Source organism: Leopardus geoffroyi, chromosome B1 (genome assembly GCF_018350155.1).
Source record: "Leopardus geoffroyi isolate Oge1 chromosome B1, O.geoffroyi_Oge1_pat1.0, whole genome shotgun sequence".
Classification (NCBI taxonomy): domain Eukaryota; kingdom Metazoa; phylum Chordata; class Mammalia; order Carnivora; family Felidae; genus Leopardus; species Leopardus geoffroyi.
The window spans coordinates 138,514,941-138,539,679 of NC_059327.1; the positions used below are offsets into that span (position 1 = coordinate 138,514,941).

Genomic DNA, 24,739 nt, shown 5'->3' on the forward strand with positions numbered 1-24,739 from the left:
AAGCCTCACGGAGAGCCAGTCTGTATGTTGTTAATGGGAAGGATTTAGTTGTTCTTCCTTAAGTGCCCAAGGGGCAAGGCTGAGAAACTGAGCAAATTTCTTTCAAAGGTCTTTGTTGTGACCATCCCTTGTATGCAAATGGGACTTACGGGTAAAGTCAAAAAGGATGAGAGAACAGAAGGCAGTTTCCTGGTCATCATTGTGTTTGCATAGGCCTGGGGTAGCTAAATTTTCAATTCCCTGCAACTCTCAGAAATTGCTGGAAAACATTCTCTTCTAATTACTCACCTCATGTCCTGAAGGCCATTTGTTGTCTACAGCCTGTACTTATGTTTTCTGTTTATAATCCTCTTTATTTCAAATTCTCTTATTTCTAAATCTAAAAACAAAACATTAGCAATCTGTTTGAGGTACTGTTCCATTCATCTGTCTAGGGATTTATCGTCAAAATACTTCTTTTATATCAGCAACTTGAGGTCTTACGATGATAAATAATCTTCTGTCCTGTTTTACAATGATTTCTCAAATAGAGGGCCCAAGATAGCATGTATAGTGTATAATAGCCAAAAATTCAGGATTGCTAAGAAATGAGTTGATCACAATTGCTTAAAGTTCCCTTAACTTAAAGAGAATACTGTTTGCATGGGGCACCTGAGTGGCTCAGTCGGTTAAGTGTCGGACTTCAGTTCCGGTTATGATCTCATGGTTCATGAGTTTGAGCCCCGCATCGGGCTCTGCATTGATGGTGTGGAGCCTGCTGGAGATTCTTTCTCTGACCACTCCCACATGCTTGTGCATGCACATGCTTTCTCTCCAAATAAATAAACCTTAAAAAAAAAGAAACAAGAAAACCATTTGCTGATGCAATTTTGAAATGATGTATTTAACTTTCCATCTCTCAAAGGAAGTAATGACTCTATTATATGTTATCTGGGTAACATTGGATAAAACCTGTTTTCACCTATTCAGAGCCATCTGTCCGTGTTTGCAGTGATTGCTCTGGGAAGGAAGGCCAAGTGATAGCTATGAGGCTTTTCATTTTATCTCAGATTCTTGAATCTTCCCATGTGAAATTGATGAGTTATATGATATATGTGGCAAAACACAAGGAATTCAACAAATACTTATTGAGCACCAGCTGTGTGTCATGCATGGTACCATATGCTGTCACTGACATAGTTCCTGCCTTTGGGGGAACTAATATTCTATGAGGGGTGCAGACAAGTAGGCAGTTACAGTGCACTGTGATAAGCAGTCTGACAGGGATTAGTGTGGTATGAGGTGAGAGCACATAGCATGGTTCTGATTTGGAAGATCAGGGAGAATTTCTTTGAGGAAGTGCTATCTCCTAGGTTTCTTCTAGGAAGTGCTTTTCTGTGACATTCTGGTGTTTCTACTCTTCTGATTGTTTTTTGTTAATTTCTTTAGCTGGTTCTTTCTCTTCATCTTAATAAATATTAGTGCTCCCTAGTGGTTTGTCCCAGTTCCTTATTTCTTATAATCACACATTTTCCTAGGCACTCTCAATTATAACTGTGGCTTCAACTACCCTTATACACAGTTGGTGCCTAACTATAGCAAGTCTTAGGCTATTAAAAAGAGCTTTACGACTTGAGAGTTTTCTGTAGTTGAATCAATAGGTTGTGATGAGTAAGGAAGAGAGAAGAATCAAAAAAGACATTGAGATTTGTGGTCGAAAGAGGGAATACAATGGTCTCACCATTAAATAAGATGTGAACAATTGGAGACAGTTTTTCAGTAGGGGAATGCAATGTGTTCAGTTTTGGACAAGTTGGAGATGCCTATGGGACATTCCAGTGCAGATATTTAATAGACAAAGATATTTAATAAAATAATGAATCTGAAGCTTGGGAGGGAGGTCGGGGATGAACATCCATATTTAGAATGATCATCATATACCAGTAGTTGAAGCCATAGAATAGATGGATTGTGTTCATATTCAGTAAATTAAAAGAAAATCTATGTACCAGCCATTGTGACATTTAGAATAGGAATATGAATATGGCTTGGCCTCTGCTTCCAAAGACTGCTCTGGGGTAAGGGGCATAATCAAATAAATGCAATATAGTGTGGCAAAGGTTATTGTAGAAATATGTGCAAAGCACAGAAGTGGCACGAAGTAAAAAGAGATCACACAGGAAGGATGGAAGACATGTAAGAGAAGCAAACTAGGATTGAAACAACTCCTAGAACTTCTCCAAAGAATATGGGAAGCTTCACAGATTTGCTTGTCGTCTCCCAAGGCACATGTCACATCTCATTCATCAATATCCTCCCAGCAGAACCCAGCCTAATGCTTGCAACATAAGTGCTCTGTAATGTTTGTTGAATAAATGGGCCCAGGGCAGTTGGAAATAAATGAAAAAAAAAAAAAAAAAAAAAAAAAAAAAAAGCATGGGATTTCCTCAAGCCCTAGGGAACACTTTAATCATCTCTTATTAGCCTTTCACGTTGGGGGAACTTGTGCAGGTGCAACTCAAACTCTCTGAAGAAATGAAGATGTAGCAATTTACAATGAGGACAAGGGCTGCGTCTGGCAGTGGTCTAATTATGAAATGTGCTTATGGCAAGCTAGGTCTTTTATTTTTGTTTCTGGTGCACAGTAAAGTTGTGGAGCCATTGTTTTTTTTGTTGTTGTCAAACTGTCACTTCCAGTGTCTGAGATAATATGGTGCATCACCATTCATTTAAATTTTTTTTTTTTTAACATTTGTTCATTCTTGAGAGTGAGAGAGACAGAGCATGAGCGGGGCAGGGGTAGAGAGAGAGGGAGACACAGAATCTGAAGCAGGCTCCAGGCTCTGAGCTGTCAGCACAGAGACTGACATGGGGCTTGAACTCACAGACCACGAGATTGTGACCTGAACCAAAGTCAGGCACTCAACCGACTGAGCCACCCAGGCGCCCCATCACCATTCATTTATTAATGACAGCGTCAGGCTTTTAAACAGGAACCATCCCACTGGGCCTTGCAACCTCCATGCTTGTTGTGTGTCCATTTAAATGATTTGTAATCATCAGTAATTATGAAAATGTCTTTCTTTCTTGACCTTCTCCCTCCCCTCCTACCCCACCCTCTAAGTTTACATGTTAGTATTTTATCAGCTTGGATTACAAATTAACATCCTTGACTTTCTTTTCTTTGTTTTTTCCTAAAGATATATTTAGGTATATCTTAGTAAACAAAATTACTATGAAAAAGAGAAAGACAGACATTGTGTTAAAGACTTATGATAGAAGATATTCCCACCACTTCATCAGTCAGATCCCCTCCAAGAGTTAAGCACCTGCAACGTCATTGTTCAAGGCTGGTACCAGTTTCAACCCCATCTTTCCTGTGAAGTTTGAAGGAAGGACTCTTATCATTAAGCACCTACAACTAAGCTTGAGATGAATATACTTCATACCATAAGTCATTATCCATGTAGTTTAGCCAAGAGCATGAAGATTTTCCAGTTTATAATAACCTGAAGATCATTCAAAGGAGGCCAATCCCTCCTCTCTGCTCCCAGCTACTTGCACTTCTTGAGCCCAGGCTTCCACTAAATTTGTAACTTTTTCCTTGCTTCCCCATTCACCATAATGGGCTTAGTGGCACAGATATAGCCCGTGGGTATTGGCGAAGTCCGTAGAGTAAGTGTGGCTGGAGACAGAGCTGGAGAAGAAGTCTAGAGTTCCCAGAAATAATAGTAATAGTTACTTTTTAAAAAAAAATGTTTATTTATTTTTGAGAGAGATAGACACAGATTGCAAGTGGGGGAATGGCAGAGAGAGAGAGAGAAAGACAGAATCTGAAGAGGCTCCAGGCTCCAACCTGTCAGCACAGAGCCCGACATGGGCCTCGAATTCACGAACTGTGAGATCATGAGCTGAGCCAAAGTCAGATGCTCGACCGGCTGAGCCACCCAGGTGCCCCAAAGAGAGTTACTTTTTATTGAGCACACATCCTCTTAAATTCTTGCAAAATAGTCCAAAGTAAACGGTCTTGTTCTGATTTTACAGATAAGGAATTGAAGCTCAGAGAATTTAAGTGATGAACCCCAGTCCACATAACAACGGGGCAGAGCTGGGATTTTGGCCCATTCCCTTTCCATTAAGTTGCCCTGCCTCCTCAGAAGCACACTTTAGGCCTAGCCATGCTTTTATGTGAGTGTCTTTTAGAAAAAGGTGTCAGGTTGCTAAGAGATACATAACAACAGTGACTTTATTCTCTGTTCTTGGGAAGGCAAGTGGTGATGTGCCAGGGCCGAGGTGGGAATGAGGAGGAATGCAACAGGGAGGATGAGAGTATAGATATTGGTAGCAGCCAGTAGTTGGCTGAGGATGTGGATTCTCTTCTGTTTACTTCAAACATGAGTATGAGTAGGCAGGAAATGAGAATAAGTTTAGTGACAACACTTCTCTCTACATTAAGGAAATGCAGTCTTAGAGATGAAGGATAATTGGAATAATTAATTTGGAGTAAAGATCCCGACTTTCTAAAGATTCATGACCATGGTGAGTTATGTTAGTAATTTGGAAGGATACACTCCCAGCTCCTCAAGAGCATAACAGTTCCAGGGAAGTCCACAGACCTATGCAGCATGAGCAAAATGGTATTTCCTTCTGTGAATTTCTTTGTTCCTTGGTGCTCTCTTTGGCTTTACCTAGTGGCAGATCTGGAAATCTGGAGCTGTCAGCTCAAGTCCAGTCCCTGCAGAGCACAGTGGCAATGTTCCAATTCCTTATGGTGGTGAGTGTGAAGACGATTCTGCATGCAGGGTAATATTTATGGCTTGTCAGCTGTTGGCACTATAGAAATGGGCTCAAGATGGCTAGAGCAGCTTTAGTGGATGATGAATGTTTAGAATGATGATCTAGGGAACTGAGTTACAGCACAGCCTCCTAGCGTCAGAACATTCTAGTCCAGAACATTCCCTAGAAGAAGAAATTCTTGATTCAGCAGTAACCCAGGGTCAAATATGACCAGAGATGTTGAACATTTGCCTTGGACTTGCTGTTTACCTCAGAGAGTCCATTTGCTCATAGCTTTGTGTGTGGTATGTGTCTCCTTGTCCACTTCCCTGATACATCTGAAGATGTGGATGATTGAAGGGGCTTATGTCTGTTTCCACCCTGCCCTTGTCCCATGACTCAGTCAGTTGATCATCACCCCGAGCTTAGTGTTAATATTTATTTCTGAAGAGTAAGACAGAATAAATCTATCCACGTATCAATGCCGTTATGTGTACAAAGTATTTTAAAGTATATGGTTTTCATTTCATCTGCATAATAACCTTCTATGTGGGTAGGGAAAAGTCTATTATGCTCTCTTGAAGATGGGAGCCCATGATTTAATCACAGTTACGAAAATAGTAATTAGTGGAATCAGGACTAAAGTCAGGTGTTTTTGATTCCTAGGTCCATACCCAGAGGCAGACAAACTATAGTTTAGGGGATGAATCTGGCCCACTGCCTGTTTTTGTACAGCCTGCAAGCTAGAAGTGGTTTTCACATTTTTAAATAGTTGGGAAAAAAAGTAAAAGAAGAATAATATTTTGTGACATATGAAAATTATACATAATTCAAATTTCAGTGTCTGTAAAATAAAGTTGTGTTGGAATACAGCCACACTTATTGATTTATATATTGTCTATGACTTTTTCATGCCGAGTTGTGACAGAGACCTTATGGCTCACAAAGTCTAAAATATTTACTATCTGTCCTTCTATAGGAAAGGCTTGTCAACCATGGTGATAGATGATTAGTGAATAGAGATCCCGGTACATATTATGTTATTAGATTGCTAGGGTTACCATAAAAAGCATAAACTGGGTGACTTAAAACAACAGAATTTCATTGTCTCACAGTTCTGGAGGCTAGAAGTTCAAAATCAAGGTGGCAGCAGGACTATGATCTCTCTGAGACTGGGTAGAATGCTTCCTTGCCTCTCCCTGCCTTCCAGTGGTAGCCACGAATCCTTGGTGTGCCTTTGTTTGCATCTGCATCCATCCAGTCTCTGCCTCCATCATCACATGGCTGTCTTCACTTCATCATCCTTCTGTGTGTGTCTCTGTCCAAATTTTCCCCTTTCTATAAGGATAGCAGTCATGTTGGATTAGGACTCACCCTAATGGCTTTATCTTAACTGGATCATCTGTAAAGACCCTATTTCCAAATAAATTCACATTCATAGATCCCAGGGGTTAGGACATTAGCATCTTTTTTTGGGGGACACAATTCAACTGATAACACTTTTTTCACTATAATGTATTGTCCCCACATTAGCATTAGTCTTCTTCTTTCCCTACCTCAATCCCTTTGTTCCTCCTTCCCTGCTTCTTCCTTTTCCTCCCTCTTGCCTCCCTTACCTCAGTCACTATACATTCAGCAAACGTTTATGATGTCCCTACTGTGTCCTCATCCTTACACCCATCACTATGCTAAAGCATAGGGTACAAACCTGATGAAGAGTTGGCCTCTGATAAGCAGTGTGGGTCAACTTCTATCAAGGAGTTTGTATAAGGGACAGTAGATATTACAGTCAAGATTTGGAGGGATCGTAAGCATCCAAATTCCCCAATATTGAGTAATAATATTTCAAAATAATTGATTTAAAGTATTTAAATTTAAATAATTGATTTAAAGTATTTAAAGTATCACAGCTTACCGACTCAAAAATTATAGATGCTAATAGACATAGAATTTTAATGTAGACTTCGCTTACTGTTCTTTTAAAATCAAAATGTACTGAAATATTCTGCTCCTCTCATTTGCTTCAGTTCCTTCTATCTCTCTTCCTTTCAGCAGGTATCAGGTCCGATTAGGATATTCTGCTCTGGGAAGAACAATGGAATGACCCTGAGTAGGGTCATTTGGCCTTGTTATATTAAGTTGATGGCTTTAGAGAGATTTGGTCTGCAGCCTTGAGAAATGAAGCTCGACATCACTCAGTGGGTGTCATTTGCCCCAATATGTTGTATTTTGTTGTGTCTTCATTGAGGCTCTTTGTTGTTCTGCTCTCTCCTCCTGGCACTAATTGGCTATGTTCAAATACTGTCATGAAGTGCATGAAATGTGTTCTGACAGCTTCGCCTCCCTTTGCCCCAGAGCATACCATCTTGTTGGTCTCAGAGGATCTTCCTGGCCAGGGTCAGGGGTGTGAGGGTGCAGCCAAGGGAGTCTGGCCTCTTCATGGTGATTCTAGTGGGGGCTATTTGTGGACAACAGCCTCGGGTGCCATCATTTTACCTCTATGTTATTTGTAAGCCATGGAATTCCTTCTGCTTGCTGTATATTCAGAGCTTCCTACTGGTTATCTACCTCAAAGATACTAACCTGGTGGAAATATCGAAGGTCCGCTCCCTGCAGGAAGGGGGGGAGCTGGTACTAAAAATGTAATACCTCTTCTCCCAACGGTATTCTCTTCCTAGAGTTCCTAGAGTTCACAGTTGCTGTCAACCTTAACTTTATTTTTGGACTTTATGTATACATTTCTCAGTTTATGTTCCACTTAGCCCTTTTAAGGGAGCTTAAAAAAATCTCGTATATAATTCACTATGAATGCAAAGGCTCATTAGCTTTTATAAATGATGCTGAGTAAGAAGAAATTAGTGTTTATCAGTAAAGAACCTTTGACATTGGTATTGTCAGACTGGAGCAACCTCACTTTGTTAGTTTTTAAATGAATTTCTTATTGTACTCTGATGGTTACAGAGTACGATTCTCATAGCACAGTTCTACCCTAGAAATACTTCTGAAGGTCAGTGACCTGAATCTCGATTTGACTACTTACTAGTTAAGAAAACCCGGGCAAGTCACTTAACCTTTCTGTTTCTTGGTGTCTTACAATGAGATTAATAACACTACTTTATAGTGTTGTTTGGAAGTTGAAATGAAACGATGTGTGTCAAGGTGCTTTAAAGATTGGAATTTTTATGTAAATGTCAGAAGGCATTGGTATTGCCACTAATTAAAATTATACTTATGGAAATTCAAAGACACTTTTTCCTTTTTGTGAAGTCAAAAAAGGCATAGTTATCATTGTTGCTAACTTGCTGTGGGTGTAGCTGAGACCACTGATTCTCAAGGAATGGTTCCCAGACCAGGAGCATCAATCTAACCTGAGAATGTGTTAGAAATGCAAATTCTTGGGCCCTTTCCCATACCCTCCACATCAGAACCTCTGGGAGGTGCAACCTGTTTAGCAAGACCTCTGGGTGATTCTCATGCCACTAACACTTGAGACCCACGGACTTAGATAAGTTATGCCCAATTGGGTATGTGTAGGTTCTGAATTTGCTGATTTTTTTCTTAATACGGCTTTCCTCTCAGACATGGAAGGGATCTGAAAAATACAAATGTGTGCACCTAAGATTGAGTTACCACCATTAGTTGACTTCCTGCAACATGCCTACTGGGTGTCCCATTTTCAGCATTGACATAGATCCTAGGATTGGAGGTTCTGGAAGCATTACCTTTGTTAAACACAAACTTGTCAGATTATGACGGGGACCCAGTGAGGGATTTAAGGTGGCATAGTAACAGTTGAATGAGAGGGCTGTAAACTATTCAGTGAGATTCAATAAAGCTGCACTGAGCTTGATTCCTGTTTTGGCTACCTCTGAATATCAAGTGTTGTCGTCCCTCAAACAGTCTTTAGTCTTCCTCACATGAACACTCACCTATTAATGAGTCTGGGCCCTACCCCTGAGATGCTCTGCCAGGTCTCAGAAAAAGCCAAGTGCCCTATTGTACACCCTGTATTTTCCCATCATGTCCCTGGATTACAGCTATATCGTGGCGGTCATGACAGGTGGTCGGTAGTTACTTGGGTGAAGTGAAAAACAGAGCTATAAACTTAATTAAGCTGGAGGAGGGGAAGGTGGTGGGGAAAACATTAGGGAAATCATGGTGCTATTGTGTTGATCCACAAGGGCAGAGGCACATGGAAGGTGTTTAATAAGTATTGAATGAATGAATGAGGAATGAATTTCGTGTTTTGGGAGCTAACCTGCCTATTTAACTTAAGAGCATCTATCTTATCCCAAATGAACAGACATTATGCCTTGATTGAGTGAACTATTAGATATGTTTAGTTTTAAATGCAGACATAAATAGATTTGATCTTTCCATGGTTCGAATTTCCTCCCATCAGCTTTCCCTTAATTATCCACAAGTGTTCCAAACCTTCATTAGCTAAATAGGATGCAGATGATGGTCATTAGTCTGGGATATAAATCCTGCTGGCACATTCAATGGCTTTTCACTTGGTTAATTGAAATTTTCAGTATTCATGGACTACAAGAAAACACTGTAATTTTATCATTTATTCAGGGGTATAATTTTTTTTCCTTTAGCTGGTCGTGTTTTATAATTATGCACTTAAAAATATGAATGCCACACTTTGCCTGGGGGCATGCCACTATTTTCAGTGTACATGTATCAATACTAGTTTACTAAAGCATGAAGGCCAAATGGAAATTTATGCTTTGTCTAGAAATCCTAAAATTGGCCGACTGTAATGTCTAAGAAAGCATCCAAGTAGTGTGTACTTTGGGGACCCATCAATTCACGTGTAAATGACTTCCAAATTGTTAGCAATATGAGTAGGTCTAGTCCTGACATCTATCACTGAGTAAGAAGTCATCCAGTGTGCCTGTGTGGTACAAATGGCAGGTTTCAAATGGAGATGCTTTACGCAGGCGTCATTCCTTTAAATGGTGCTTAGCTTTCAACTGTTTTTGACCATTTATCAAAACTAGCTGGCCTGTTTTGTAGTGCCTGGCTGAGTGGGAAACACACATACACACACATACAGGAACAACTGGCGCTTGGAATAAAATTTTGTAACATTACCATCTATCTCAGAGATTCGGTTTCTGAATTCCTTAACTTTTATAATCCAATGCTTAAGCCATTCTCTTGCACCTGGCTTTGTGCCAGTTTAATCAAGTAAGCATCATATGTTTGCTGTTTTTAAAATATAAATCTCAGTTACAGACATTACATGGCAGAAATCAGCTCGGTAGAGTTACAGTGTATCTGTTTGTTTGTTTTTTCTAAACCTACTTTAGTGGGACTGAGACAACGTTGTAATAACTCTCAGAGGGTAAACTCTCTCTTAAAAAAGAGTGTAGAACATATGGAGTCTCTTTTCAGTGCTCATTTTGCAAACTGGAGACTCCCATCAGTGAGAATGGGGTGAACAGCTGCCCTTCCCGCGTGTTTTTGTAGGCTGGACTGGATGAGCCATCAATCGCTGATTCTCCGTTTGGGTTCTTGGACCAAGGCCTTACGAGGGCCAGTTTTTCATCACAAGTCACTCTTCCTTCTGTGTTGCTTTTGCCTTTCCGCCCATTTGGAATATTTCTATAAATGGTTGTTAATGTTAATTTAAGGAAGATGTGTTTAGCCACCTCAGTCTTCTAAATTGACCATTTTATAAAATGTTGTGTTATGCTTTTGTGGATCACCTGTAAAACTCTCTCTAGCTCTGTTAGGTAATCAAGAACTGACCATGTTATTCAGTCAAATGTTCTTTCCTCAGAGGATGGAGGGAAGAAATAGGCAGTATATTCATTGATTTCTAAATGATTTGCCTAATAAAATCAGGCCCATTTTCTTTAAATTAGCCAGGGTTCCCATGACTTAAAAGGACATGAATATGGGTTTCCTCATTTCAAAATGAAGAATTCAAGACCTTATGGTCAGCCATCCATCTTAAGCTCACAAGGAGGTCGTTTAAGGAGGGACACTAGAATAAATGCCTAGATTCCTGAGCAATAGCCCATTGGTTTATCTGTCTAGCGATTCTATCATAAAAGGCCAGCAAACTTCTAAGTTCTAATAAGGGATCATGTTCAACTAGAGTAAGTCAGTCACAACCAGTATCTGCCCTTGGCAAAGTGTATCAAAGTAAAGTATATTATAGTGGACACCACAGGGCTCTGCACAGATGTCCCGGTTGCTAAGGGAGCAGCTGGCTGACTACTGTCAGCTGTCGGCCCTCTCAGGAAATCGCCCTTGGCTAAAAATAGTCATCTTGTCCAGGGTCATGCCTCCTTTCCAGGGCAGCTCTTAGCTCCTCCCAAGATGGGGACCAGTCTACCCCAGTTCAGAGCTCCCCGTTTGGTGGGCTGAGACCTTTGTTGAGTTTGTACCGGGGCCTGACTGCCTCCTCTGCTTGGCCCCGCACCCTTCCCTTTCCTTCCACAAGTGGAGTTCCCGAGAGCATCCTCTTAAGTAAACCTCCTGTGTGCTAATCTCCATCTCACAGCCTGCTTTTTAGAGAGCCTGATGTGACCTATGTTTTTTAGATCTTTTCCCAACGCCGTGAGTGTCCAGTGTCCTCATTATGTAAGTCTTCATTTCTCTCCTATCAAAATCTGCTTTTGAAATTTATAGGAAAATTAAAAAAAAACATCATCAAAAATCTGCTCATAGGAAAGAATCTGGTGAACTCATTCCCTCTAAGATATAACAGATCAACAATTATAATACATGAAATTTTCAATTTGCCCCTTTGCATTGACACTTACACCCTAGCATCCCTTGAGAGTTTGTCTATGATGATTCAAAGCCTGATTGGAAAAACAGAGCTCTAATAAGTGAGATTTCAGGTATCAGTATATAAATGGATAACAAGTAGGGCCTCATCTTTCTAGATTCATTTGGCGAATTGCTACAACTTCTATGTATAATGCTGTTCACCCCATGCTGGTCACCTTGCCAACAGGGTTAGAAGCCAATGCTCTAAAAAGTCATTGTGTACCATTGTGCTTGTGCTCCTGTGACAAACGCAGCATCATGCACACTTTGGTGGAGGAGACTCATTAGGGGTTTCCTCTTTAGTACAAAAATATTGATGCAATAGTCAAGAAGGTCACAGTGTGGGTAAGTCACCATGTTTTGAGTCTTTCATTTCCAGTAATTAAAGTGAACATGTTATTGGAAGGTTTAGAAAGCCCACCCAAAGTCATTTACAATAGCTGTAATTAGGAAACTGGAATGCCAGTTCAAGTCTTTCGAGGGGAACAAAATGAGACCAACCGAGCGTGTAAGTAAAATCCCCTTAGAAAATGGCCAAATTAAGGATACAGACTCTCATTGACCCATGCCCTACCTCTTCCACACTCATTCCAGGTACTGAGATTTCACTGTACATTTGTCCTTTAGTTCAAGTGGTTCCTTTCTATAAATGTAGCATTTCTATAAATGTAGAGCTATTTGTATTTTTTTTTTTTTTTTTTTTTTTTTTTTTTTTTTTTTTTTTTTTTTTTAGTGAAGCCAATTTCACCCATCTCTGACTCTCATTTCTCCTCCAAACATGTTTCCCAGGTCACCTGAGACTATTCTCGAAGGTTGAATGGCATTGTTTAATTTCAAAGATCATTTCCCCTGGGACTAGCGTACTAATGTCTGAGTTCTTAGACATGTTCCTTAATTTATTTTCCCCACTGGTATATCTTAAACTTACTTAAAAATGCAATTAGAGTGTCTCAAGTTGCCTCCACATGGAAGCTAGAATTTGGGTTCTCCAGATTTTGACCATTAGACTGTTTCCTGGAAAAAAATAAGTTACCCCAGCCAGAGAATCAGGGTCATTTCAATGACTAGCTCCCTTTGAGTTTAGACCACTGCTTCTCAACTGGGGGTGAATTTCCTACCCCCCTCCCCCAGGGGACACCTGGAAATGTCTGGATACATGTTTTGGTTGTCACGACTGAGGTTGAGGGGATGTGCTGCTGAAATCTGGCGGGTAGAGGCCAGGGATGCTGCATAGCACAGCATGCCCCCACCTTCATAACAAAGAACTATCCAGCCCAAAATGTTCTAGAAAAATCAATAGCCAACCAAGTGGATAATAGACGATAGAAATATACAAAATAGAAAATGTATTTTACTACTATTTGGGAGTCTTTTATCTCTTTTTCTCCTTTCTCCCTCGGCTTCACTTTGTAATGTTTTTATATGTGAGGCTGCTTTTCCAGCACTGTGCTTCCAAAATAGTGTTTTGGGATAGGGACTGTAATTTTTTTTTTTTTTTTTTTTTTTTTTTTGCATCCATTCAGTGCATATTACTGGATACCTTTTTTTGTGGCAGGCACTGGGCTAGTGATTGGGCTATAGCAATGACCAAGCCTTGTTGGGTCTTTACCTTCCTGGATCAGGCATTTGAGAGTAAATATCGGGTCCTCTTTCATAACGTGGTGCTCATGTATACAAATACATAAAGATGAAGAAGGATCATTAGGAAAACATTTGATGGGAAGATTACAGGTGGAGTGGTTCAGTGTAGCATGTTGAGAGCTGTTTCTTTGGCTTTTCTCTCTCTCTCTTTACTGGCTCAATCTTTGAATGACAAGCAAGAATCTTTCCATCCAAAAAAGAATACCGAAACAAGAGAAACTAAAATACACCTGTCAGCAGCAAAGGACAAGATGGCATGGAACTTCCATAGTATATCCAGTCCTGTCAACATGGGCTGCTATTTGTCAGGGTTGTAATTAGGTCAGTGGGTTTAATTATGGTAAGAAGAACGAGTCACATGATCTTATTCTCTTTGAGCAAAGATGGCTGTTTCTTTTAGGGAAGCCATTATTTTTTTCATTTTCTTGATAATTCTGTTGTGTCTGTTTTTATAAACTTTTCATCTTGCCCTTCTTTTTTGAAATTTGCTTTTCTTCTTTTCTTCTACCACTAAAATTCTTCCCTTCTTTTCTTTTTCCACTTTTAACTCAAACTTTCTAGATAACTTTTATACCTTCCCTCCCAAACAAAGCAAAAACACAAAAACTGCCAGCAAACCATGTATCAAGATCATACCAATCTAAACCTTGAACTTATTTTTTTCATTAAAGATGATTTTTTGTATATGTATCCACATCTGTGTTTTTGATCTTTTAATGGTGCATATTATTTTGGGCTAGAATATATGGTGGCTCAGATCTTAATTATCTTTAGGGCTTGTCCCAAAACAAAGCAAAATCATAGGTGAGGTGGGAGATATTTTTATGTTATGCAAGGAAAGAATGTGAGAAAGTTTATGTATATTAGATCTGTAAGCCATACCAAAGTCTTTATTTGTTTTACATTTCTTTTTTCTTTGACTCTCCAACCAAGATAAAATTATCGGCATAAATATGTATATGTGTGTATACATATGTATATACATTCATATTTATATCTATATGAATGTTTACTGTAACATAGTTTGTAGCAGCAAACAAAAATAAGCAAAAAGCAACAAGAAAAGGTCCAAAACCTGGAAATTACCAAATATCCATCCATAAAGGAAAGCATACATAAATATGGCATATCTCTATTATGGAATTTGATGAGGCTATTGAGAAGAATGAGCCAATCTATATGAACTGACCTGGAAAGGTGCTGATACCATATCCATTCATTCATTCATTTATTTATAGAGGGGGAGAGAGTGTGAGTGGGAGAGGGGCAGAGGGAGAGAGAGAATCTTAAGCAGGCTTCATACTCAGCGTGGAGCCCAAATGGGGCTCAATCCCATGACCCTGGGATCATGACCTGAGCTGAAATCAAGAGTCAGCCATTCCACTGACTGAGCCACCCAGGTGCCCCACTGATACTGTGTTCTTAAGTAGGATGATATCTCAAGAAAGAAAGAAATTTCTGTACGTGTGTATGTAACATAATACAGATAATTAATACGTAATTCATGTAATTACATATAATGTAATATGTATTTGGATAAATGGGGAAAGTGTGTAAGGATTTTGTGTTCACAATTTTTATTATTGAGTACCTCAAGAGAATAGGTTTGAAAGGAGATGGACTCATTATGAATATATATTTTGTAATTAAAGAAAAAGTAGAAAGGTTTACTGAAAAATATTTCTGTACCATTTATGTGGTTGACCACAAAATCTTTTAACTCTTCACAAAACAGTCCAAAAGGAGCAAGCTTACATATAAATCCCAATTGGCCTTGCCTGCTAAAGTGCTTTTTTAGTGGCTCATGAGGCCAGGAAAATAAAAACATATAGCTAGAAAGTAAATCACGGGGAGAACAAATGTGCTAAAGAAAGTAGAGATGAGATGGCAAGACCTGGTACTGCTGTTCAGATTCACAAATCTCTTCAATGGGGAGAAGCTCCACTTCATCACTCAGGCTCATAATAGGTTTCATCTGAAAGATTGGGCATTTGACATTTTGCACATCTTTAAGATAGAGTACCAAGGTGGGTTCTAGAGTCAGACTTCTTGGCTTTGATTCCTCACCTTTTTCCAAGGTATGTGATTTTTGACAATTAACCAAATTGTGCTGCAGCTACCTTGTTTGTGAAATAAAGGTATATAAGAGTCTTATCTCACTCATTGTTGGCCCATAATCAATGTTCCAACTAGGGTAAGGTGGCAGTGGGAACAGTGAAGGGCAGGCAGTTTTTAAAATCCAGAGAAATCAATGGGGTCATAAGAAGTGGTGCCCACTATGGATTGCAAATGAACAGGGCAGGGTCAATATCATTACACTTTGATGATTCTAATGTGTCACCCGCTTTCCTGTTTTGTAGACCTCCATTTTCAGCACATTGGCCAGCGAAAAGTCCTTATCTGACTGCAAAAAGGTAAGTTGACCTCCAAGATTTCTAACCTGCTGTCAGAGTACTAAAAGGCTCCAGAGTTGATGACATTCAATGGAAAAGCTATGGGATCAATGAGAATGTCCTGGTGACATGTTGTAGCTCCCTTTCTTCAGAGATGGCAATTTGAATGGTTCTCTTTAAGGATGTGGAAAACTCTGTTATCATTTGACAGCATTTTGTTACAAAGCAGCTCTGGTTGCATATATTTCTATCTTGCTATTATCTGACATTTCATTCTGCAAGATGAGCATCAAGGGAGTCCAGGACAAGCTGCATTGCAGGCATCTATATCTTTGTTTCCAAATTTAAATGTAATAAACATAAACTCAACACAGTATAAAAGTGATTTTGCATTTTGAAAGCTGATCATATAGCATAAAAATCTGGTTTGGATTCACCACAGTCAAGTTTGAGAAGCTGTCATGCTTTGCAAAAGGATTAGCCTCGCTAGCATCTGATGGAAGACGTTCCTGTAATGGATCATGTCTGGAGACTGCCTGCTATAGCAGTAGCAGCGTGTCTAATTCCTGGCCTTCGCAGTCCAGGGGGCACTTTTATCTGCCTCTTTAATCTCAGGTTTAACTAGATCTTCTCCTTCTTGAGGGGAAAGAAGCGATTTCACAGTCTGAACAACTCAAATAAATTCTTTGACACTATCTATTGATATGGAAAACCAGGTGCATAAAGAGTTGACCTGTGCCTCATATATTAGTAACTTGGCATTTCTTAGGGTTTTATATCATGACATTGTTTTCCTGTGCTGGTTTTGCTTATGAATTTACTTGATATGGAAATAGGTAGCTGGGATCTTCATCTTTAAAGCTGATGTGAGAATCCACTATTCTGAATGCCATCCATTTCATTATCTTGATAGTTATTTATTGCCTATTAAATCTCCATCTTGATTGAGTTCTGCTGTGTTCGTCTTGGTCTGGCTGTCTGAGAGTAAGGTCCATGTCATATTCTTAACATTATGGATCCTAGAGGATGAAGGGACTTCAGGGCTTCTCTAGTCTCCCCTTTCTCCCAGAGTGGGACTGCCATTGATATCATATAAAGATGGACTTAGCCTCTACCTTGATACTCTATTGACAGGGAACCCAATGACTCTGACTGTTCACTTGTGAGACAAATCAAACTATTAGAGGGTTCTTCATTTTACTGAACCATTATCTGTCTCCTTTTGATTTCTAAGTTTTAAAGTACGAAGGCAGTTAATATGCTTTCTTCTGAATCTTCTCTTCAGCTCACCTATGGGTTAATGATTTTCCTTCTTTATTTCTAGTAGAATATTGTTATAATTGATTTCCAAAATCATAGACTGCTGGGATCTGTCTATCTGGTTTCAAAACTTGGCTCTGCTACTTACCACTTATGTGACCATGGGTTAGTTACACAAGCTATCTGTGCCTCACTTTTATCATCTGTAGGATAGGGATAATAATTATATCTACTTCACATGATAGATGAGTAATATACATAAAGTGTTTACAACAGTGTTCAACACATAATCCATGCTCTATTAGGTATTATTATTGTTATTATTATTATTATTATTATTATTATTATTATTATTTCTAGACCAGGTAATCCTTTTTTGTTTTGCATACTCTTTGTTACCAATGTCAAAAATTATGTATTGTTCTTCAGTTGTGGTCAGTTTGGCAAAAGCACTTTGAGACTTTTCACTCTTCATTCAGCAGCTTTGTTTACATACTTGGTGTATACCAGGTACATCATCAGACATGGGCTATGATGCAAGGACAATCTACAGGCTTTCTTTCGTGTAGCACTAATGGTCTAGTAACACGGCGTAAGATGGCATCAGTTTCTATTTATCAGTCATATCCCTCTGTGGGCCTTTTGAAGGGTGAAGTCCTTGCTCATGCTCTTAAGATATTTTCACATGAGCTACATTAAAACATGACTTTCTTATAAATTTATATAGAGAGTCTTTGAGTATGAATATAGGCCGTTATGTTTATTTTATTCATTTTTATAATTTTGATCAATCCAGATAATTTTAAAACCCAGTTCTGTTATCCAACTTATTTACTACCTCTCTCAGTTCTGTGTCATGCACAAAGTGGCATAGTCTCTGTGACTGTGCTTTCATTCATCCAGCCAGTCAGTTACCAAGTGTTCACTGAGAACCTACTATATGTTTTGAACTGGAATATCATGGTGAACAAGTTACGTATGATCTTTTCCCCCATAGAATATATACATAGTTGTTGGACAAGTAAAATGGTGATGGATGATATGATTCTCTTTTTCATTTGGGAGGTTACAAGATCTTATACCAAGAGAACCTAACCTAATCTAGGAGTCAGGGAAAACTTTCCTGAAGAAGTGGACTTCTTGCAGATACCCAAAGTATAAGACCAAAAAAAAATAAAAAAATAAAAAAAAATGAATAAAAACCTGATAATGGAGGGCCTTGTAAACCCAGAGTTTGGATTTATTGATTTATTAAATCTTGGATTTATTGATTTATTAAATCTTGGATTTATTGATTTATTGATATACTGATTCAGGTAACAGAGCCCGGGAGGAAGTTGATGATTTCAGATTGGTATATGTCAGGTTTGTAGTGTTTGTAAGATCTCCAAGCAAAAATGACCAGCAGGCATTTGGGTATGTTGGTTTATAATTCAGGAAAACATTCTAAGATAGAGATGTGAATATGGGAGGAATATGCATATATAGAACGATTGAGAGAGGAGGAAAGGACAAGCTTGCCTAGGGAATGTGTGAAGAAGAATTGAAGAATGTTTATAAGAATCCAGGAGCATTGGTATATAAGGGCTGGGAGAGGACTATTTCCTGTGAAGTAAAGTGAGAAGATAGGGCCAGAGAAGCTGGAAGAAATCAGAAGAATGTGATGTCGCAGAAATCAAATCAATAAAAATAGAAAGTCGTTAAAAATGAGGTAGTCACTAGTGTAAAAACTGTTGCTGGGAGGTTAAGTAAAATAAAGACTGAAAAACATCCCCTAGGTTTATCGATATCCTAGGTCATTGTTGATTTTAGTGAGATCCAAGTGATGGGTGTATAAGCCAGGTTACAGTGAGTTTAGGAAGGAGATAGAAATGGTAGAATGGTCCTCTTTAAAGGAAAGTGTTGGAAAAGGAAGGAAAGAGGTGAGTAGTTAGTGGGGAGTTACTGGGTTGAGGAAGCGTCTCTTCAGATGGGGTAGATTTGAGCAAGCATGGTTAAGTGCTAGGAAGAAGACAATAGAAAGGCAAAGAGATGCTAAAGCACAGCATTAACCTTATATACATGAATGGATGTCTCTTGCTGTAAAGTAGCAGGGAAGGAAGAAAGGATAGAACTCATATGGATAGGAGTTGTGAAAGCAGGGAGACAGAATGGGGCCATGTCATTAGACAACTCTGGTCAATTCATCTACTTTTTTGTTGAATTTCTTGGTGAGAAGGTGGTGTCCCATAGACCATGTTTTAATGTAAACAAATTTTTTACACATATTCTCTCTCATGCTGAACTTTTCTCTCTTCTAGTCACCACTCCAGTTAATGGCTTTACCATTCCAAGCTAGAAACCTCAGTGTCATCCTTGATTTCTCCTGTTCCTTTATTTTCCACATCAAACTAGTTATCAAATTCTGTAAATTCCATTTTTAGATGCCCCTAGAATCTATCATCTCTTTCCTTTCCTTCTTATTCCTCCTTTGGAAGGTTGTAATAACTCCTTCTTTGCTCTTTTCTTACACCAAGTCTTCTCTTCTTCATTCCATTTTCCAAAACACTGCCAGAGTTACTTTCTAGAAAACAAACAACAAACACAATTATTCATGTCAAACCTTATTTAAAAACATCTAAGGGCTTCAAATTTTATTCAAAATAGACCCCATACTCCTCTGTATAACTTGACAAGTCGTTCCCCTTATCTTCAGCCCCATTTCCTGGTATTCTACTAGGTGCTGGGATCTAGAGGCCTTGAGCAGACTGCTTCTGAATACAAAACTTTTTGATAACCTTGTGTCTATGTGCACATTGTTTCCTCTTCTTGAATGCTGTCTTCCCTTTCTTGTTTGCTTAAAAACTTAGACTTCGGGGCGCCTGGGTGGCGCAGTCGGTTAAGCATCCGACTTCAGCCAGGTCACGATCTCGCGGTCCGGGAGTTTGAGCCCCGCGTCGGGCTCTGGGCTGATGGCTCAGAGCCTGGAGCCTGTTTCCGATTCTGTGTCTCCCTCTCTCTCTGCCCCTCCCCCATTCATGCTCTGTCTCTCTCTGTCCCAAAAATAAACATTGAAAAAAAAAAATTAAAAAAAAAAAATAAATAAATAAAATAAAAACTTAGACTTCTACGGAGAGACCCCTCACAGTATCATTTCCTTTTCAAAGACTTTCTTGGTTTCTCCAGGGAAGATGAGTGGTTTTACCTCCTGAGTTCATAACATTTTGTACTTACACCAAAGTATAACACCTAACAACAATCACAAAGCTTGTCAAATGTTTACCATATTCTCGGCCCTGTGAGAAGTGCTTTACGTGGATTCTATCATTTGATTTTTATAACAGTCTTCTGAGGTAGGTAAAATTATTACTACCGTTTACAGATAAAGAAATTGAAGTCTAATGACATTAAAGACCTTGTGTGAGAATATTCCAGTAGTGGGTGTTGGAGCCAGGATGTGAATCCAGGCAGTTTGATGCCAGGACCATTGCTTTAGTGTTTTGCTACTTCCTTCTGCCATTGGATTCTAAATACTTATCTATGGGTCAGCTTTCCTCTCAACTATCTTCTCTTAGAGGGGAGGAACAATGACTGATTCTGTTAGGATGAATAATACCCCACTGGTAGTAAGAGCTAATAAAGTTTTATTGAGTGAATGGATTTGCTGGATACATGATTGTCCATTAGTGTAATATTCTGGGACTATTTTGTTAAAAAAAAACACAAAAGTTTTTTCCCCCTTTTCCTAGGAGTTGAGAAAAGAATATTTACACTCAGAGTTTCTTTTTGAAGGCAATTTCTGTACTAAAATAAGGTATTAATGGATAGCTGGGCAGCAGGATGTGATTGAAGTGTTTCATGAAAGATAGCAAATACCCTACTTCCTAACCACTACCACTCTTTAATTTGGAAAACCTAAAAACATTTAGGGAATATATATGAATCCATTCATTCATTCATGATTATTTATTGAGTTCCTCCTGTTGCAAGGCTGTTGTTATTGTTAAACATGTTATAGAGGAAAAATGAATATGCCAAGATATGAAGAGACATAACTCTAGGGCATGTATTAAATCAAAGTAGACTCTTATAAGATAGGCATAATTTATATCTTCTGATTTCTTCCTTCAATAACCTCTCTACCCCACACTATTTAACTAAAGTAGACGCATGGGAGGATGTGTACTGTGGAACAAGCAGCAGAGAATGATCCTCAAGCATGTTCCATGTCTCCTGCTACCTGTTTTATGTTCACTGATATTTATATCTTTGTGTCTTGATACTTTTAAATCTCTCAGTGCAAGATATTTGGACCCAGATATATCAACTCAGCTATTTTTGTATAGGGACATTCTGTCACTGGACTATTGAACTTCTAATACTTTAATTTGAAATAATGGAAAAAACATATTATCTTCACCCCTTCTCGGAGGCTTTTTGCTCTGACCCTGACTCCCACCCCTGGTGTACAGGTCAGAGATAGGTTAGGGGTGATGGACGGGTGAGGGTGATGGATGGGGCGAGGAAGGGATAAAATGAATCCCAGGGATGAGTTAAAATATTAGAGATTTCCATTCACAAATTACTTGGAAATGAAAAATAGGGCTTTTCCGGTTTGGTGTCACAATGACCTGCTTTATCCTGTTGTAATGTTTATCTATATATGGTAACCTAGAATCCCAGCCACAATCCTTGTCTGTATTCGTACAATAGGTTCCTCTGGTTAGAGAGTTTATTTTAAAAATTCAGCTACTATTTTGATAGTTTGTTGTACCATGGGTAGGGTAAAGCTCCATTTCTCTCTCTGTATGTCCCTCTGTTCTCTCTCCCTGGACTTCTGATATCTTAACCCGTATCAATGACAACTTTTAAAAAATAGTATGTTTAGGAAATGTATCCTTATCATATAGAAAATATTGTTTTTAGAATATGTGGGAACCTGAAGGAAACCTATCTGTTGGTGGCAGCAATTTGTGGGATTATATGTGGTTGTGTTGACTGTGCTAACTATGCGCCCTTGGCTTTGACTTGGGCCCATCCACTATTACTAACGATATGTGAATGCACAGAGCATGTACCCATATTGTCTCTTAGCCCACTGTGTGATATTTTTATTTTTAATAGACATAAGTGATGCTTCTCTCACATAGGCAAGGTAATTTTACTTCAGGAAGAGATAATTAAGAATATAGAATGTATGTTGGAAAATTCGAGTTTTTCATCAGTGTTGATGAATCGGTCTCTGGGTAAACACTGCCCAAGATAGTAATATCAGTAGTTAAGATATTTACTCGCAGTTGGTTCCTCAGCCTTGTGAAACTATACTGTATCTGGCTTCCTCTTTCAAAGACTAAGACTTAATATCTAGACAGTGTTCATTGACTTCTACAAAGCTGGCTGCCAAAGTCTCAGCTTTTTGGCAGAATTTCTGGGCTGATAGGTCATGGTGGCTTTTCCCCATGCCCCTGAGAAAGGGCATAAGACCAAATCAACCCTGTCAGCATCAAGGAAATTCCTCTGTCTTCCCCTCTCCACCCCCTGAAAGACAGAATCCCATGTTCTGGAGCAGTCACAATGAAGGGCATCATTTCAAATAAATTTAAATGCTGTTTACTTAAAAAAAAATTTTTTTTAATGTTTAGTTTTGAGAGAGAGAGAGAGAGAGAGAGAGAGAGAGAGAGAGAGAGAGAGAGTGCGAGTTGGGGGGGTGGGCAGAAAGAGAGGGTGGGCCAGAGAGGGAGACACAGACTCCGAAGCAGGCTCCAGGCTCTGAGCTGTCAGCACAGAGCCTGACACGGGGTATGAATCCATGAACTGTGAGATCATGACCTGAATTAAAGTTGGACACTTAACTAAGTGAGCCACCCAGGCACCCCTGTTTACTTTTTAAATAGATTTTTTTGGGAAGCTAGGAAGGTTCATTTTTGGAAGAGTCTGTTTTTGCTGACTTGATGTAGTGCTCTCTGTTGGGTAAGGGATGATATATGTATATTTGCAAAGTTCTATCCCTTTTTCAATGTGCCAACACAGGCCACTAATTTATGGAAAGGACAGGTGTATCTCCTTGAACAGAGGGAAGCACTTTACCCCTTCCTCCTTTCTTGCCTCCTTGCCTCTCCCCAGCCTTACTCTCCTAGCAAAGAAAGAGTTCTTAGCATTCATTTGCAATATTTGGGATATGATAGGTGATTCTGGATTCCATGCACTCTTCTTTTATCTCTTATTATCTGATTCTGGTTTTTATTGTTTCATTTTTCCAATCCCACTCTCCCGAGATGCAACATGGTGCAGGGGTTAAGAACACAGGATCTGGAGACCAATTTCTGTAACTGGAGTCCCAGCTCTATCATCCATCAGCTCTATAACTTTGCCCACAGTTACTCAGCCTCTCTGTACCTCACTTGTCTCATGTATAAAATGAGACAAATCATGGTATAAACCTATAGAACTGTTGTAAGGATTGAATAGGTAGATCCATGTAAAATTCTTAGAACAGTGTCTCAGTATGAGATGTTCATTATTCCACCCCTGTGCTTGCAGAGAATAATTTGAGCCTTGGTATTTTGAGTCTCTTTATCTTTTTGCTCTAAAAGAGTAGCAGCATCAAAGAAAATACATCAATAGACTTGAGCTAAAATGCACATTTGCAAAATGTAAACTAGTTGCACTGGAGAAATACCCTTGTATGGGTTTCTAATTCTTAGTAATTCTAATTCTTAATAATGAGAATGCACTCAAGTTCAATATTATTATGGGTTTCAACTCTGTAGGAGCAAAGCATTTCTTTTTTTTTAAATTTTTTTTAACGTTTATTTTTATTTTTGAGACAGAGAGAGACAGAGCGTGAACAGGGGAGGGGCAGAGAGAGAGGGAGACACAGAATGTGAAACAGGCTCCAGGCTCTGAGCAGTCATCACAGAGCCCGACGCGGGGCTCAAACTCACGGACCGTGAGATCATGATGAGCCGACGTCGGACGCTTAGCCGACCGAGCCACCCAGGCGCCCCGCAAAGCATTTCTTAATAAATGAAACATAAAGCCTTTCTAATAGTACAGTGAGTACACTTTTCTGTATCTCTAGCATCTTTCACAACTTTGAGTCCATAGTAGACATTTAATAATGTTTGTAAATTCGTAAACTTGGCATAGTATCATTCCACCAAAAGCTTCCAACAGAAGGCTCAAGGTGGAAAAGGAAGGAATGGGGAGAACCCACTCTTTGTATGTCCTCTTATGCCAGCACCTAGAATATTCACAGGTAGGTAAAAATACCTTATCACTTGCTTGGAGGTACAGAATAAAATATAAAATATCCCTGTCCCTCAAATAAATATATATCCATTGCCTTTTCTAAATGTTGAGATATGAGTTCCTTTTGCCCATTAGCCTATGTTTGTCTCCTTTTTGTAGGTATAACATACACCAGGCATTTTTGCAACCATAATTTCTAGCCTATGCATCTCAATAACTTTCACAAATTTCTTTTTCTTTTTTATTTATTCTTCTTTTTCATCTTCTTCATTTCTCTATTTAGCTTTCTCTACTCCCTCCCTCCTTACTTCCTTTTTTCTTCCCTTGACCTAATATATCAGGTAACAAGGTATAGGTTATAAGCTGTATCCATCTCCCCATCCTACTCCCCACGGACACATCAAGTTTATTCAAATCTTCTTTAGGCCCTGACTGAGAGGGTAGTTTGGATTCACCTAATAAATCCCCCAATTTATTAATTAGTATATATTGAAAGTCTTTCATGATTATTTGGAGGATAAAAGACAAATGAGAGCGTCTGGGTGGCTCAGTCGATCAAGCATCTGATTTTGGTTCAGGTCATGATCTTGTGGTTTGTGAGTTCGAGCCCCACATCGGGCTCTGTGCTGACAGCTCAGACCCTGGAGCCTGCTCTGGATTCTGTG

At 39.1% G+C, this 24,739-nt stretch overlaps 1 protein-coding gene across 2 annotated transcripts in view; it reads left to right on the forward strand.

Moving 5' to 3' along the window:
* Positions 1–24,739, forward strand: part of RASGEF1B (RasGEF domain family member 1B) — a 559,703-nt gene that overhangs the window by 181,490 nt on the left and 353,474 nt on the right. For both annotated transcript variants that reach the window (XM_045473602.1, XM_045473603.1), the window contains one exon: positions 15,552–15,605. In XM_045473602.1, the coding sequence (XP_045329558.1) occupies positions 15,552–15,605 (54 nt within the window). The remainder of the gene's footprint in view (positions 1–15,551; positions 15,606–24,739) is intronic.